The 17,074-nt window shown below is 45.7% G+C and overlaps 1 protein-coding gene across 9 annotated transcripts in view; it reads left to right on the top strand.

Moving 5' to 3' along the window:
- Positions 1 to 17,074, top strand: part of LOC110536984 (spermatid perinuclear RNA-binding protein) — a 192,497-nt gene that overhangs the window by 142,456 nt on the left and 32,967 nt on the right. For all 9 annotated transcript variants that reach the window (XM_036936946.1, XM_036936945.1, XM_036936948.1 and 6 more), the window contains 7 exons: positions 872 to 1,016; positions 6,912 to 7,006; positions 7,914 to 8,009; positions 10,440 to 10,551; positions 11,166 to 11,263; positions 13,330 to 13,516; positions 15,366 to 15,574. In XM_036936946.1, the coding sequence (XP_036792841.1) occupies positions 872 to 1,016; positions 6,912 to 7,006; positions 7,914 to 8,009; positions 10,440 to 10,551; positions 11,166 to 11,263; positions 13,330 to 13,516; positions 15,366 to 15,574 (942 nt within the window). The remainder of the gene's footprint in view (positions 1 to 871; positions 1,017 to 6,911; positions 7,007 to 7,913; positions 8,010 to 10,439; positions 10,552 to 11,165; positions 11,264 to 13,329; positions 13,517 to 15,365; positions 15,575 to 17,074) is intronic.

The following is a 17,074-nucleotide window of genomic DNA, read 5'->3' on the forward strand; positions in this document are numbered from 1 at the left end:
AACTAGCTTTCAGCCTCCACACCAGAACCAGCTTTGAGCCTCCACACCAGAACCAGCTTTGAGCCTCCACACCAGAACCAGCTTTCAGCCTCCATGTCAGAACTATCTTTCAGCCTCCACACCAGAACTAGCTTTCAGCCTCCACACCAGAACTAGCTTTCAGCCTCCACATCAGAACTAGCTTTCAGCCTCCACACCAGAACTAGCTTTCAGCCTCCACACCAGAACTAGCTTTCAGCCTCCACACCAGAACTAGCTTTCAGCCTCCACACCAGAACTAGCTTTCAGCCTCCACACCAGAACTAGCTTTCAGCCTCCACACCAGAACTAGCTTTCAGCCTCCACACCAGAACTAGCTTTCAGCCTCCACACCAGAACTAGCTTTCAGCCTCCATGTCAGAACTAGCTTTCAGCCTCCATGTCAGAACTAGCTTTCAGCCTCCACACCAGAACTAGCTTTCAGCCTCCACACCAGAACTAGCTTTCAGCCTCCACACCAGAACTAGCTTTCAGCCTCCACACCAGAACTAGCTTTCAGCCTCCACACCAGAACTAGCTTTCAGCCTCTACATCAATCACGTTTTTTTATTTCTCTTTTGTTCTCCCCCTTTCTCTTCTTATAATCTGTTTTGTAAATGCATTGTCTGTGAGTGGATGTGTGTGTGTGTGCCCGTAAGTGTCTGCACGTAGTATGTGAGTGCACGCACAAGTGTTTGTGTAGTGTTGGTGAATGGGTTTGCTCTTAACGGCTTTCACAGCCTGGACTGAGCCCAGCTGAGATCGTAATGACCCAGTCAACGTTCAAGTACAGTTTATTCTGGCTATGACCTTTAACCCTTCACCTCTGTGATTGAACTCTGACCCCTAATAGAAGCTAACAGAGGAGAAGTACGAGGTTCACCGATGCGTGCCAGAGGCGGCCATCTTGGTGTGTTGCACGAAAGAGCCCAAACTCACCCTGAAGGTCACCCTCAGCTCTCCACAGATGAGAGAAGACAGCGACACGGATGAACAAGGTACCACACACACGTCTTTGTAAAACCTAGCTGCTGTTTTCCTGTTTATGTTTGTCTGTTGTCTCTTCCTCCCCCCTCCAACTGAGGTGGTGAAATGGGGGTAGGGGGAAGAGGAATACAAAGGGGGGGTGTGTGTCGAGCAGCAGCAGTGTTGTTAGCAGCGCTCCTCTGGGACACAGTAAGCTTGATCAGTGAATATATCCATGTTCCCTGCTCCTCCCTGTGCCTGTATTCCTCCACCTTGGGGAGACAATACATGCATAAGACACTAGTTCTTGTTCAAACCAAATAGACAGGTGCACGCACACAGTCTGGGCCATTTAAGGCTCAGGGCTCATGTAGTCTCAAATCGGTATTAACATGTCTTCCTGCAAGCCAAAAGAAAAGTGGTAGATGTTTAGTGGCGGCCATAGTGATTCTTCATCCTACTACGCTGCCCTGTAGCATGTAATGTTTTCAACAGCTTGGCTACATTGGCCTGTAAAACATCCTTGGGCCTCTTTGTCAGGGCTAACTAAACACAGCTACAGGGATAACTAAACAGCTACAGGGCTAACTAAACAGCTACATGGCTAACTAAACACAGCTGCAGGGCTAACGAAACAGCTGCAGGGCTAACGAAACAGCTGCAGGGCTAACGAAACAGCTGCAGGGCTAACTAAACCGCTACAAGGCTAACTAAACACAGCTGCAGGGCTAACTAGACAGCTACATGGCTAACTAAACACAGCTGCAGGGCTAACGAAACAGCTACAGGGCTAACTAAACAGCTACAGGGCTAACTAAACAGCTACAGGGCTAACTAAACAGCTACAGGGCTAACTAAACACATCTGCAGGGCTAACTAAACCCAGCTGCGGTGATAACTAAACCCAGCTGCGGGGCTAACTAAACAGCTGCAGGGCTAAACAGCTATGGCGCTAACTAAACACAGCTGCATGGCTAACTAAACACAGCTACAGGGCTAACTAAACAGCTACAGGGCTAACTAAACAGCTACAGGGCTAACTAAACAGCTACAGGGCTAACTAAACACAGCTGCATGGCTAACTAAACACAGCTGCAGGGCTAACTAAACACAGCTGCAGGGCTAACTAAACCCAGCTGCGGTGATAACTAAACCCAGCTGCGGGGCTAACGAAACCCAGCTGCGGGGCTAACGAAAAAGCTACGTGGCTACCTAAACAGCTGCGGGGCTAACTAAACAGCTACGGGGCTAACTAAACCCAGCTGCGGGGCTAACTACCCAGCTGCGGGGCTACCTAAACAGCTACGTGGCTACCTAAACAGCTACGTGGCTACCTAAACAGCTACGTGGCTACCTAAACAGCTGCGGGGCTACCTAAACAGCTGCGGGGCTAACTAAACAGCTGCGGGGCTAACTAAACAGCTGCGGGGCTAACTAAACAGCTGCGGGGCTAACTAAACAGCTACGGGGCTAACTAAACAGCTACGGGGCTAACTAAACAGCTACGGGGCTAACTAAACCCAGCTGCGGGGCTAACTAAACACAGCTGCAAGGCTAACTAAACAGCTGCGTGGCTAACTAAACAGCTACGTGGCTAACTAAACAGCTACGTGGCTAACTAAAACCAGCTGCAAGGCTAACTAAAACCAGCTGCAGGGCTAACTAAACACAGCTGCGGGGCTAACTAAACACAGCTTCGGGGCTAACTAAACAGCCACGGGGCTAACTAAACACAGCTGCAGGGCTAACAGCTGCAGGGCTAATTTAACGAGCTGCAGGGCTAACTTAACGAGCTGCAGGGCTAACTTAACGAGCTGCGGGGCTAACTAAACACAGCTGCAGGGCTAACAGCTGCAGGGCTAATTTAACGAGCTGCAGGGCTAACTTAACGAGCTGCAGGGCTAACTTAACGAGCTGCAGGGCTAACTTAACGAGCTGCGGGGCTAACTAAACACAGCTGCAGGGCTAACAGCTGCAGGGCTAATTTAACGAGCTGCAGGGCTAACTTAACGAGCTGCAGGGCTAACTTAACGAGCTGCAGGGCTAACTAAACACAGCTGCGGGGCTAACTAAACACAGCTGCGGGGCTAACAACACAGCTGCAGGGCTAACTAAACCCAGCTGCATTGCTAACTAAACCCAGCTGCAGGGCTAACTAAACCCAGCTGCAGGGCTAACTAAACCCAGCTGCAAGGCTAACTAAACAGCTGCAGGGCTAAACAGCTACAGGGCTAACTAAACCAAGCTGCAGGGCTAACTAAACAGCTACAGGGCTAACTAAACCCAGCTGCAGGGCTAACTAAACAGCTACAGGGCTAACTAAACACAGCTGCAAGGCTAACTAAACAGCTGCAGGGCTAAACAGCTACAGGGCTAACTAAACCAAGCTGCAGGGCTAACTAAACAGCTACAGGGCTAACTAAACCCAGCTGCAGGGCTAACTAAACAGCTGCAGGGCTAACTAAACAGCTGCAGGGCTAACTAAACCCAGCTGCAGGGCTAACTAAACCCAGCTGCAGGGCTAACTAAACCCAGCTGCAGGGCTAACTAAACCCAGCTGCAGGGCTAACTAAACCCAGCTGCAGGGCTAACTAAACCCAGCTGCATTGCTAACTAAACCCAGCTGCAGGGCTAACTAAACCCAGCTGCAGGGCTAACTAAACCCAGCTGCAAGGCTAACTAAACAGCTGCAGGGCTAAACAGCTACAGGGCTAACTAAACCAAGCTGCAGGGCTAACTAAACAGCTACAGGGCTAACTAAACCCAGCTGCAGGGCTAACTAAACAGCTACAGGGCTAACTAAACACAGCTGCAAGGCTAACTAAACAGCTGCAGGGCTAAACAGCTACAGGGCTAACTAAACCAAGCTGCAGGGCTAACTAAACAGCTACAGGGCTAACTAAACCCAGCTGCAGGGCTAACTAAACAGCTGCAGGGCTAACTAAACAGCTGCAGGGCTAACTAAACCCAGCTGCAGGGCTAACTAAACCCAGCTGCAGGGCTAACTAAACCCAGCTGCAGGGCTAACTAAACCCAGCTGCAGGGCTAACTAAACCCAGCTGCAGGGCTAACTAAACCCAGCTGCATTGCTAACTAAACCCAGCTGCAGGGCTAACTAAACCCAGCTGCAGGGCTAACTAAACCCAGCTGCAGGGCTAACTAAACCCAGCTGCAGGGCTAACTAAACCCAGCTGCAGGGCTAACTAAACCCAGCTGCAGGGTTTAACCCTGACTAAGCAGGATGAGATTGCATGAGAGACAGAGATGGGGTTCAAATCCAGTCAATTCCGAAAGGAAACAAATTTCAAAGGGAGGGGAGGTGGGGGGAAGGAATCTAGACCGACAAATCAATACCGGAGCCATCCATCGTGTTCCCGCCCGCTCCATCCTGCTCAACAGTAAGGTCTAAATAAGCCCCTCTCGTACCCAACGTATTTCTAGCGAGAGACAGACGGGTCAAGGACCCTGTCCCAGTGAGGAACGGCTCAATATTACACAGCAGACTGAACCCAGGCTGCACCCAGGCTGCTGGCTGTACACAGTGTGTCTTCAGTGTACACAGCCTGTACACAGCTGAAAGAACACAGACATTTCCAGGGTCGAATACCGTTGCATTGATTAGAAAGTGAGGCATGATTGATATGAAGATGGAAACAATGTGATTGGTTTGGTCTCAACATACATTTAGCTCTAAGGGCGTAAAATCGCCTGCCGTGCCTTGCCACTTTGGATGGTAATGTCTATGAACCGACCATCAGTCCTAGTTCTGTCTGTACTGAAAGACCATGACCATTTCAAAGGTTTAATGTTGCCCACTCTGGATGACACGCTGCATTGAGAGCCTGTCCATTTACATCCGAATGTGGCACCAGATCACTAGCGAGCACTTGGTGTGGCTGGCTGGTGAGGGAAGGGAGTGGGAGGGGCTTCTTCTGAGACAGACTGTTACTCAACAAGGCCATTTAAATAGAATGATAGATATGAATGCACTTCTGCTTTAAATTTTATAAAGATAGATAGGCAACATGTATTCATGCTATTGCCCCTAAGTAGCTTGTTTCTGGTCACAGGTTCAGGAATTCACTTAAAATAAAAGCCATAGTCAGTCAATAAATAATATAACACTAGTTATATTGACTCACAATCTGTGGATAAAAAAATAAGAGATACAGTTGAAGTCAACCAATCCACAAATGTCTTGTTAACAAACTATAGTTTTGGCAAGTCGGTTAGGACATCTACTTGTGCGTAACACAAGTAATTTTTCCAGCAATTGTTTACAGACAGATTATTTCACTTATAATTCACTGTATCACAATTCCAGTGGGTCAGAAGTTTACATACACTATGTCGACTGTGCCTTTAAACAGCTTGGAAAATTCCAGAAAATTATGTCATGGCTTTAGAAGCTTCTGACCTAATTTGAGTCAATTGGAGGTGTACCTGTAGATGTATTTCAAGGCCTACCTTCAAACTCAGTGCCTCTTTGCTTAATATCATGGGAAAATCAAAAGAAATCAGCCAAGACCTCAGAAAAGAATTGTAGACTTCCACAAGTCTGGTTCATCCATGGGAGCAATATCCAAATGCCTGAAGGTACCACGTTCATCTGTACAAACAATAGTACGCAAGTATAAACACCAAGGGACCACACAGCCGTCAAATCGCTCAGGAAGGAGACGTGTTCTGTCTCCTAGAGATGAACGTACTTTGGTGCGAAAAGTGCAAATCAATCACAGAACAACAGCAAAGGACCTTGTGAAGATGCTGGAGGAAACAGGTACAAAAGTATCTATATCCACATTTAAACAAGTCCTATATCTACATAACCTGAAAGGCCGCTCAGCAAGGAATAAGGCACTGCTCTAAAACCGCCATAACTAGCCAGACTACGGTTTGCAACTGCACATGGGGACAAAGATCGTACTTTTTGGAGAAATGTCCTCTGGTCTGATGAAACAAAAATAGAACTGTTTGGCCATAATGACCATCATTATGTTTGGATGAAAAGGGGGAGGCTTGCAAGCCGAAGAACACCATCCCAACCGTGAAGCATGCTGTTGAGTTGCAAAGAAAACGCCATATCTCAGACTGGCCAATAAAAATTAAAGATGGGCAAAGAAACACAGACACTGGACAGACAAACTCTGCCTAGAAGGCCAGTATCCTGGAGTTGCCTCTTCATTGTTGACGTTGAGACTGGTGTTTTGCGGGTACTATTTAATGAAGCTGCCAGTTGAGGAATTGTGAGGCATCTGTTTCTCAAACTAGACACTTTAATGTACTTGTCCTCTTGCTCAGTTGTGCACTGGGGCCTCCCACTCCTCTTTCTATTCTGGTTAGAGGCAGTTTGAGCTGTTCTGTGAAGGGAGTACACATTGTTGTACGAGATCTTCAGTTTCTTGGCAATTTCTGGCATGGAATAGTCTTCATTTCTCAGAACAAGAATAGACTGATGAGTTTCTTCAGAAAATTATTTGTTTCTGACCAATTTGAGCCTGTAATCGAACCTACAAATGCTGATGCTCCAGATACTCAGCTAGTCTAAAGAAGGCCCGTTTTACAACAGTTTTCAGCTGTGCTAACAAAATTGCAAAAGGGTTTTCTAATGATCAATTATCCCTTTAATATTATAAACTTGGATTAGCTGACACAACGTGCCATTGGAACACAGGCGAGATGGTTGCTGATAATGGGCCTCTGTACGCCTATGTAGATATTCCATAAAAAATCTGCCGTTTCCATCTACAATAGTCATTTACAACATTAATAATGTCTACACTGTATTTCTGATCAATTTCATGTTATTTTAATGGACAAATGTGCTTTTCTTTCAAAAACAAGGACATTTCTAAGTGACCCCAGACTTTTGAGCGGTAGTGTGTACAGTGTATGTGTATATATATATCCCATTCTTATTTCACCAGTGGAGGGTGTTGAGCTGTCCGACCCTGCAGACATGCTGGACAGGCACAGATGCCTGGTAGCCCTGGCGGCTCTACGACATGCCAAATGGTTCCAGGTTGGCTCTCAGTTCTACTTAACCTCGCCATTGTTATTGTAGCCTTATGATCATAGGAACATGAATTAATCAAATTAATCAATGAAATGAATCAAAATATATAATTTATTTGAAATGGCAGCTATCTGGAAACTATAATTGAAAACATTGTTATGATAAAATAATAAATTTCTCTCATACAAAAATGACTCATTCATGTAATCTCTCAATCGTGCTCGGTATAGTACAATAGCCGAGAGAGAGAGAGAGCGAGAGAATTGTAAGGCTACAAAAGCAATTGTTTCTTTTGGCTGTTCTGAAACCTTCCTGACTGACAAAACATGACCAAACAATACTTTTGTCTCATACAAAAATGACTCATTTCATCTCTCAATGGTGCTCTGTCAATGCTTACCTTTCATTTGGCTGTTCTGAAACCTGCCTGACTGTCACAATTGTCCATGCTTACCTTTCATTTGGCTGTTCTGAAACCTGCCTGACTGTCACAATTGTCCATGCTTACCTTTCATTTGGCTGTTCTGAAACCTGCCTGACTGACACAATTGTCCATGCTTACCTTTCATTTGGCTGTTCTGAAACCTGCCTGACTGTCACAATTGTCCATGCTTACCTTTCATTTGGCTGTTCTGAAACCTGCCTGACTGACACAATTGTCCATGCTTACCTTTCATTTGGCTGTTCTGAAACCTGCCTGACTGTCACAATTGTCCATGCTTACCTTTCATTTGGCTGTTCTGAAACCTGCCTGACTGTCACAATTGTAAACCTTTTTTCTACCACTCTCAACTCAACAATGCAACAAAGTTCTGGACTATTCAGCTCCATTTACTAACATTTCATTTACTGACATTGTACAGTAGTACTCCTCTTGTAATATCGTTGTTACCTCCTCTCCCTCTCCTCTCAGGCCAGAGTAAATGGCTTGAAGTCGTGTGTCATCATCCTCAGGATCCTAAGAGACATGAGCAATAGACTGCCAGCCTGGGAGCCACTCAAAGGATGGGTGAGTCTGTCTGTACAAAGGCTGTCACAGTCTGCACAGTTGAAAGGGGTACAACCCATCCACAGGCCTGCACCCGACCCTAACCAGCCAATATAGAAAATGCGCTGTAGGCTAGTCAGAGACGATATTTTGAGGGGGGACGCAGGATTTTCTTTTGTCTGATTTAGATATGTTTCTGCTTATAGTGTGTAGGCTATTTGGTGATTAGCGTGTAGGCTATTTGGTGATTGGTGTGTAGGCTATTTGGTGATTAGCGTGTAGGCTATTTGGTGATTAGCGTGTAGGCTATTTGGTGATTGGTGTGTAGATTTTTTGGTGATTAGCGTGTAGGCTATTTGGTGATTGGTGTGTAGGCTATTTGGTGATTAGCGTGTAGGCTATTTGGTGATTGGTGTGTAGGCTATTTGGTGATTAGCGTGTAGGCTATTTGGTGAACGTACAGTTAGGCCCTATATTTTAGGCTTACCCACTAATGACAGATAACCTAAAATAATGAAAGAAAAACCTCAATGTAGCCTACAGATATCAATTAACACAATAATGATACATTGTTTTTTTTAAAGGCATTGTTTCTTTATTCAACCCATCACCCACCCGCCCTCCATCCACACAATATTTCATGACCCTAAACCCGCCTGCCCCGTGGATATAACCGTGGGGACTCTGGGTTATGAGTAAACCCGCCTATATAACCGTGGGGACTCTGGGTTATGAGTAAACCTGCCTATATAACCGTAGGGACTGCGGGTTATGAGTAAACCCGCCTATATAACCGTGGGGACTGCGGGTTATGAGTAAACCCGCCTATATAACCGTAGGGACTGCGGGTTATGAGTAAACCCGCCTATATAACCGCGGGGACTGCGGGTTATGAGTAAACCCGCCTATATAACCGTGGGGACTGCGGGTTATGAGTCAACCTGATGATATAACCGTAGGGACTGCGGGTTATGAGTAAACCCGCCTATATAACCGTAGGGACTGCGGGTTATGAGTAAACCCGCCTATATAACCGTGGGGACTGCGGGTTATGAGTAAACCCGCCTATATAACCGTAGGGACTGCGGGTTATGAGTAAACCCGCCTATATAACCGTGGGGACTGCGGGTTATGAGTAAACCCGCCTATATAACCGTAGGGACTGCGGGTTATGAGTAAACCCGCCTATATAACCGTGGGGACTGCGGGTTATGAGTAAACCTGATGATATAACCGTGGGGACTGCGGGTTATGAGTCAACCTGATGATATAACCGTAGGGACTGCGGGTTATGAGTAAACCCGCCTATATAACCGTAGGGACTGCGGGTTATGAGTAAACCCGCCTATATAACCGTGGGGACTGCGGGTTATGAGTAAACCCGCCTATATAACCGTGGGGACTGCGGGTTATGAGTCAACCCGATGATATAACCGTGGGGACTGCGGGTTATGAGTCAACCCGATGATATAACCGTAGGGACTGCGGGTTATGAGTCAACCTGATGATATAACCGTAGGGACTGCGGGTTATGAGTCAACCTGATGATATAACCATAGGGACTGCGGGTTATGAGTCAACCCGATGATATAACCGTGGGGACTGCGGGTTATGAGTCAACCCGATGATATAACCGTGGGGACTGCGGGTTATGAGTCAACCCGATGATATAACCGTAGGGACTGCGGGTTATGAGTCAACCCGATGATATAACCGTAGGGACTGCGGGTTATGAGTCAACCCGATGATATAACCGTAGGGACTGCGGGTTATGAGTCAACCCGATGATATAACCGTGGGGACTGCGGGTTATGAGTCAACCCGATGATATAACCGTAGGGACTGCGGGTTATGAGTCAACCCGATGATATAACCGTAGGGACTGCGGGTTATGAGTCAACCCGATGATATAACCGTAGGGACTGCAGGTTATGAGTCAACCCGATGATATAACCGTAGGGACTGCGGGTTATGAGTCAACCCGATGATATAACCGTAGGGACTGCGGGTTATGAGTCAACCCGATGATATAACCGTAGGGACTGCGGGTTATGAGTCAACCCGATGATATAACCGTAGGGACTGCGGGTTATGAGTCAACCCGATGATATAACCGTGGGGACTGCGGGTTATGAGTCAACCCGATGATATAACCGTAGGGACTGCGGGTTATGAGTCAACCCGATGATATAACCGTAGGGACTGCGGGTTATGAGTCAACCCGCTCATCACTAGTGTACAGGTGTAGTTTGCACATCCAGCATATTCCCAGTCGCAAGGAGAAAATAATAAACTGCATTTGAAAAATAAAGAAACTCCAGGATATGTTTCCATTAACAATCTCTCCGAACAAAAGTGGGTTGTGTGCCACTAACAGCTGCTCTGATCTCTCTGTCCTTACTTGAACTTAATCCTGAACTTAATCTTGATCTCTCTCCTTCTCATGCCAAGCCCCTGGAGCTGATTTGTGAGAAGGCCATAGCCACGTGTAACCGGCCGCTGGGTGCAGGGGAAGCCCTACGTAGAGTCATGGAGTGTCTCGCCTCGGGAATCCTGCTTCCAGGTACAGTACCTACCAGTCTCTCTCTCTCCCTCTCGCTCTCTCTCTTCTAGGTTTTCTGTCTCTCTTTCTTGTTCTTTCTCTCGCTCGCTCTGTCTTTCTCGTTCTATCTGTCTGTCTGTCTCTACTCTCTCTCTCTTCCCCGTTACAAAAATAAATGGGAAAACAACAATCCTGTTAATGCTTTCTGATGATCAGGTTGATTTTACGATATTGATATTTTAATACTAACTCATTAGTATTGAATGATGTAGGAATGAGAGGCTCATTCAGTTCACCTGAGCGAACAGTCAATAAGGAGAAGGATTGGGAGGTCTGTATGAAATAAGGAGGAGGGGGAGGTCTGTATGAAATAAGGAGGAAGGGGATGTCTGTATGAAATAAGGAGGGGTAGGACTATATTAAATAAGGAGGAGGAGGGGGGGGTCTGTAGGAAATGGGGAGGAGGAGGGGAGGTCTGTAGGAATGAGGAGGAGGAGGGGGAGATCTGTAGTTTTGAAAGCACAGGAAGGGATGGAACGTTATGATACTGTATTGATATTGTAAGGAAAGAACAGAATATGATGATGTCTCATTGACAATGCCACTTTTGAATAAAGTCTCCTTCCGACCCCCAGGAGGACCAGGGTTACATGACCCATGTGAGAAGAAGCTGACCAACACCCTGACGGCCATGACAGACGAGGAGGCTGAGGCCATCACCTACAATGCACAGGTAACACCTCACTTCACACCTGTCACTTATAACTCGTGGGATATATAACCTTGCCTGAGACCTGATGCCCTGTGCTAATGCCCCAAGGCTTTAGCTCAGTGGGCTAACACAGTCTTGTGGCATGCAGGAGACCTAGGTTTCAACCCAGTCGGTCATTCCTGGAGGCCATTACCTATAGCGTCCAGGTAGAGTCCTCGGTGTAGTTGTCTGCAGTGAGTGTTTCGTGTTGACAGCAGCTGGCCAGGGGGACTCCATCCTCTTATCTCTTCTGTAGCCTGGAGATTAGACTCCTGTCAGACAGGGGAGAGCCCTTAAAGATGCTCTGCTCAGCTACCTACTCTTATCTGGGCTGTGGGACTGCATCGACACACACCTTATCAATCCAGCCTCACCGCCTCCCACCCAGGATCTGAACCTTAATGATGAGCATGGAAAAGCACTGCCTCAGTAACCCTGGGACGTGTGTGTGTGAGCCCGTATTTATGTGTATTTACATTCGGAAAGTAATTCAGCACAATCTACACACAATACCCCATAATGACAAACAAAAATAGGTTTTTAGAAATTGTTGCTAATTTATATAAAATTTAAACTGAAATATCACATTTATATAAGTATTCGAACCCTTTACTCAGTACTTTGTTGAAGCACCTTTGTCAGCCTCGAGTCTTCTTGGGTATGACGCTACAAGCAAACCTGTATGACTGCAACACCTGGGGCGGCAGGGTAGCCTAGTGGTTAGAGAGTTGGACTAGTAACCAGAAGGTTGCAAGTTCAAACCCCCGAGCTGACAAGGTACAAATCTGTCGTTCTGCCCCTGAACAGGAAGTTAACCCACTAGGCCGTCATTGAAAATAAGAATTTGTTCTTAACTGACTTGCTTGGTTAAATAAAGGTTAAAAAAAAAAATATATATATATATATATGCAGATCCTCTCAAGCTCTGTCAGGTTGGATGGGGTGCATCGCTGCACAGCTATTTTCAGGTCTCTCCAAAGATGTTAGATCTCTGTGTGTGCGTGTGTCTGTGCCAATGTTTGTGTTGCTTCACAAAGCAAGGTGTTTTTTTTAATCTGTTTTTTAAATGTCATTCCGTCTGGCCACTCTACCATAAAGGCCTTTGTGGAGTGTTGCAGAGATGGTTGTCTTTCTAGATGGTTCTCCCATATCCACAGAGGAACTCTGGAGCTCTGTCAGAGAGACCATCGTGTTCTTGGTCACCTCCCTGACCAAGGCCCTTCTCCTCCGATTGCTCAGTTTGGCCGGGCGGCCAGCTCTAGGAAGCTGGGTGGCTTGGTGGTTCAAAACTTATTTCATTTAAGAACGATGGAGGCCACTGTGTTCTTGAGAACCTTCAATGCTGCAGAATTGTTTTGGTACCCTTCCCCAGATCTGTGCCTTAACACAATCCTGTCTCGGAGCTCTACGGAAAATTCCTTCGACCTCATAGTGGTTTTTGCTCTGACATTCACTGTCAACTGTGGGATGTTATATAGACAGTTTTTTGAGAGAGAGGATATAGAGAGGATAGAGAGAAGAAGGATGGAGAGAGAGAATGGAGGTGTGTGTGTGTGTGTGTGTGTGTGTGTGTGTGTGTGTGTGTGTGTGTGTGTGTGTGTGTGTGTGTGTGTGTGTGTGTGTGTGTGTGTGTGTGTGTGTGTGTGTGTGTGTGTGTGTGTGTGCGTGCGTGCGTGCAGCCCCAAAGGCATCTATTTTATCTTAGGTAAGTCTGTGCTGCTTCTCCTTTCATCATTCTCTCAGTGACGAACAGGTGGTGTTAAACTGCCAATCACGATATCCACAATATATTTCCCTGCAGACATAGTCATAGATACAGTGAACCATGAAGACCCAATAGCTTCTCTATGTCACTAGTCTGAGCCACAGCAAAGTGCTGCTCAAATGATCTGCTTGTATTGTTTACCTGGAGTTAGTACTGGAGCCACTGTTGCTAAGTAAACCCAGTGACACCTGGCAACTGTGATGGCAGTCTCTATCTCTCTCTCTATCTCTCTCACTCACTCACTCACACTCTCTCTCTCTCTCTCTCTCTCTCTCTCTCTCAGCACGCCCTGAGACTAATGGCGTTTGGTCAGATCTACAAGGTGCTGGAGATGGACCCTCTCCCCTCTAGTAAACCCCAGAAGTACCCCTGGTCAGACAGGGATGGCTCTGGGCTAAAGAGGCCTTATGAGGACGGGCCCACGGACGACAAAGACCTCATCAAGAAAATGAAGAGGAACCTGAGGAAAGGTCAGCTCTGCTCCCCTGACCTTGCTCAGTCATTTGACCTGGGCCATGTGATAATATAAGATAAACTTATTTGTCCACAGACATTTTTTGGGGACAATTACGGCCAGTAGTTTCTCTAGTTGGCTATACAGAATAAACAGATCTAGGACCAGGCTATAATAAACTTATCAGAAGGAATTGGTTAGAAGGAAACAGATTTAGCAATGAGCTTCTGGAATAGAATAGTGCACACAGCCACACATCACAGTCAGAATGTGAAGCTGTTGCCTGAGGATTTGATCAAACTGTTTCTGTGTTTTGAGATGGTGGTTGGGTAGTGCTACTATGTTAGAATTAGGCAGAAATGATGGTCTTTGGAAAAGGCTGGGCGATATGGCCAAAATATCAAATCATATGATATTTTTCACATTTTTTATGGTATTTTATGTTTTTGATTAATACAAGTTCTAAATTTGCTTTAGTAGTGAGTGATCCTAGTGTGGCAACACATACATTCTAAGTGATTTCAATGAGTCTTTCTACATTCTGATTGTTTTGTACTGTTCAATTCAACTTCAACCAAAAATAATTTCCTGCATTTCATCAAGTTCTGCATTTCCTGCACTCATGTGAGATCATTTCCACACTGCCACGATATGGGCAAAAAAACTAGGCCTTATATTTAACCAAATGTTGCATTGGGAATTAGATTAAAACACTTGGGAGAACTGTTGGAATCATGGAAATAGAATGACTGTTCTAATTCTATAGTTAGAATATAAATAATAGTGGGCACTTTGAATACAGTGTTGTTTGACATGACAACAAATGAAAATGCATTGAGTTATTGTGACAGGGTAGGAACCAAAGTGATGTTACGTGTTTCCTCGGGGACCCTATAATCTTTGGCTACATTAAATCTTTATTCATGTAGCCAACATATTCATGCTTTGCCTATTCCTCTTTGATTTAGAAGATACTGTTGCACAAACAACATGCTGATTTTAGGCCTCCACCAATACTGGTATCAGGCTGTATTAGCTAGCTACGGTTGCTCTGACTCAGTACTTTTATTAGCTAGTTAGCCAGCTAACTAGCGATTTAGCATTAGTGACTAACACGATTTAGCTTAACTGACTAAGAAAATACAAACTAGCTGTTTGCAGATGTAAGAAACACAAACTAATATTGTAATTATAGAACAAGGATTTATATTAAAATCAAATTGGAAACAACATTGTTGTCATCAACATTGTTGCATGTGCTGCATTGACCATGCAGACTGAGCGAAAGTGTCTCGTGGGCAAGCAACAACAAATGCGGGACTAGGTCTGTGTGGAAAGGGGCAATGAGAGAGTGGAGAGGGATGACTCAAGTAGCGAGTAAACTATAAAAATAGACATTACACACAGCTTATCAAATTTAACAAATCAAACATTCAAGTACCGTTAGAGAAGGTGAAGTAAAAACCCAAACCGGTCAGTACATCAATACCGTTATATAGTAAAATAAGGTATACCGCCCAGCCCTACTTTGGAAGCAAGGGTCCCCTTTTGTAATATTCAAAAACACAATCAAAAGCTCCAAGGCAACTTCTCAGATACAGTGTTCTGTGAATAAGCATTTATAATATCACCATGTATTTAAGACATTTGTTGATTTGAACAATAATCACTGTTATTTTGTTTACCCTCTCTTGTATCTCTCGCTGTCTTCCTTTCTCTCTCTCTATCTCTCGCTGTCTCCCTTTCTCTTTCGCTCCCTTTCTCTCTCTATCTCTCTCTCTCTCTCTCTCTCTCTCTCTCTCTCTCTCTCTCTCTCTCTCTCGTTGTCTCTCCTTTACTCTTTCTCTACTCCACCTATCCTCCAGTCCTCGACAGCAAAGCAATAGACACCAACCAACCAATGAATGCTCTGATGCGTCTGAATCAGATACGTCCAGGTCTGCAGTACAAGCTGCTGTCCCAGTCCGGCCCGGTTCACGCTCCTGTCTTCACCATGTCTGTAGACGTAGACAGCACTGTGCACGAAGCCTCAGGCTCCTCCAAGAAAACCGCCAAGCTGCATGTTGCTGTGAAGGTAAAAGATCCCTATATGCCAGGTGACTGAGAGAAGAGGTGGATACATGTTGGGAAGGGGAGGTAAATAAAGCGTGTGGGTCGGAGGGGGGAGGGGCTAAATAGAGGGCAGGTACCCCTGGTCAACTGAGATGGTGCTGCAGTGGATAGCAGCCGTTTGACAGGCTCCTGATCAATCCTACTATATATTTTTTTAAATTACGCTGATCTTAACTGTTTTTTATACATAATGTCTTCGCCATTAATTTCCTATGACTGAAAATCACTTCTGGAGATCAGAAGAGCGATCAATAACCTCGGATTACAATTTCTACTTCGAGTCGGCAACTCTGGACATTCTGCTTTCTCCGGACCAGGCCCTAATGCCCGTGATTTTAAAGAGGAAGCCACCGCGCAGAAGAGTCAGACGAGCCGGCATCCTGACCAAAATACGTTGGCGAGATAATAAACCGCCTCTACCCTCTGTTCTGTTGGCGAGATAATAAACCGCCTCTACCCTCTGTTCTGTTGGCGAGATAATAAACCGCCTCTACCCTCTGTTCTGTTGGCGAGATAATAAACCGCCTCTACCCTCTGTTCTGTTGGCGAGATAATAAACCGCCTCTACCCTCTGTTCTGTTGGCGAGATAATAAACCGCCTCTACCCTCTGTTCTGTTGGCGAGATAATAAACCGCCTCTACCCTCTGTTCTGTTGGCGAGATAATAAACCGCCTCTACCCTCTGTTCTGTTGGCGAGATAATAAACCGCCTCTACCCTCTGTTCTGTTGGCGAGATAATAAACCGCCTCTACCCTCTGTTCTGTTGGCGAGATAATAAACCGCCTCTACCCTCTGTTCTGTTGGCGAGATAATAAACCGCCTCTACCCTCTGTTCTGTTGGCGAGATAATAAACCGCCTCTACCCTCTGTTCTGTTGGCGAGATAATAAACCGCCTCTACCCTCTGTTCTGTTGGCGAGATAATAAACCGCCTCTACCCTCTGTTCCGTTGGCAAGATAATTAACCGCCTTCTGTTAGCAAACTTAGTCACTAGAGAACAAACTTGACAATCTGTTCAACATTATCCTACCAACGGGACCTGAAGAACTGTAATATTCTATGTTTGACGGCGTCGTGGCTGAACAAGGACATGGATAATATACATCTCGCTGGCTTTTCCATGCATCGTCAATAACAGTCGGCAGCCTTGGGTAAGATGAGGGGGGAGGAGTGTGTCTAGAGTACCTCGTGATAAGCTGTAGGCCATACTATATATCAAGAGTTTTCATCTATATTTTTCATAGCTGTCTATTTACCACCACAAACTGATGCTGGAACTAAAACCACACTCAATGAGCTGCATAGGGCCATAATCAAACAAGAGAATCCACACCCAGAGGCGGTGCTTCTCGTGGCCAGTGATTTTAATGCAGGAAAATTTTTTTACCAGCATGTCGCCTGTGCAACTAGAGGTGAGAAAATCTAGATGACCTTTACTCCTCTCACAGAAACGCATACAAG

This window comes from Oncorhynchus mykiss, chromosome 12 (genome assembly GCF_013265735.2).
Source record: "Oncorhynchus mykiss isolate Arlee chromosome 12, USDA_OmykA_1.1, whole genome shotgun sequence".
NCBI classification, from domain to species: domain Eukaryota; kingdom Metazoa; phylum Chordata; class Actinopteri; order Salmoniformes; family Salmonidae; genus Oncorhynchus; species Oncorhynchus mykiss.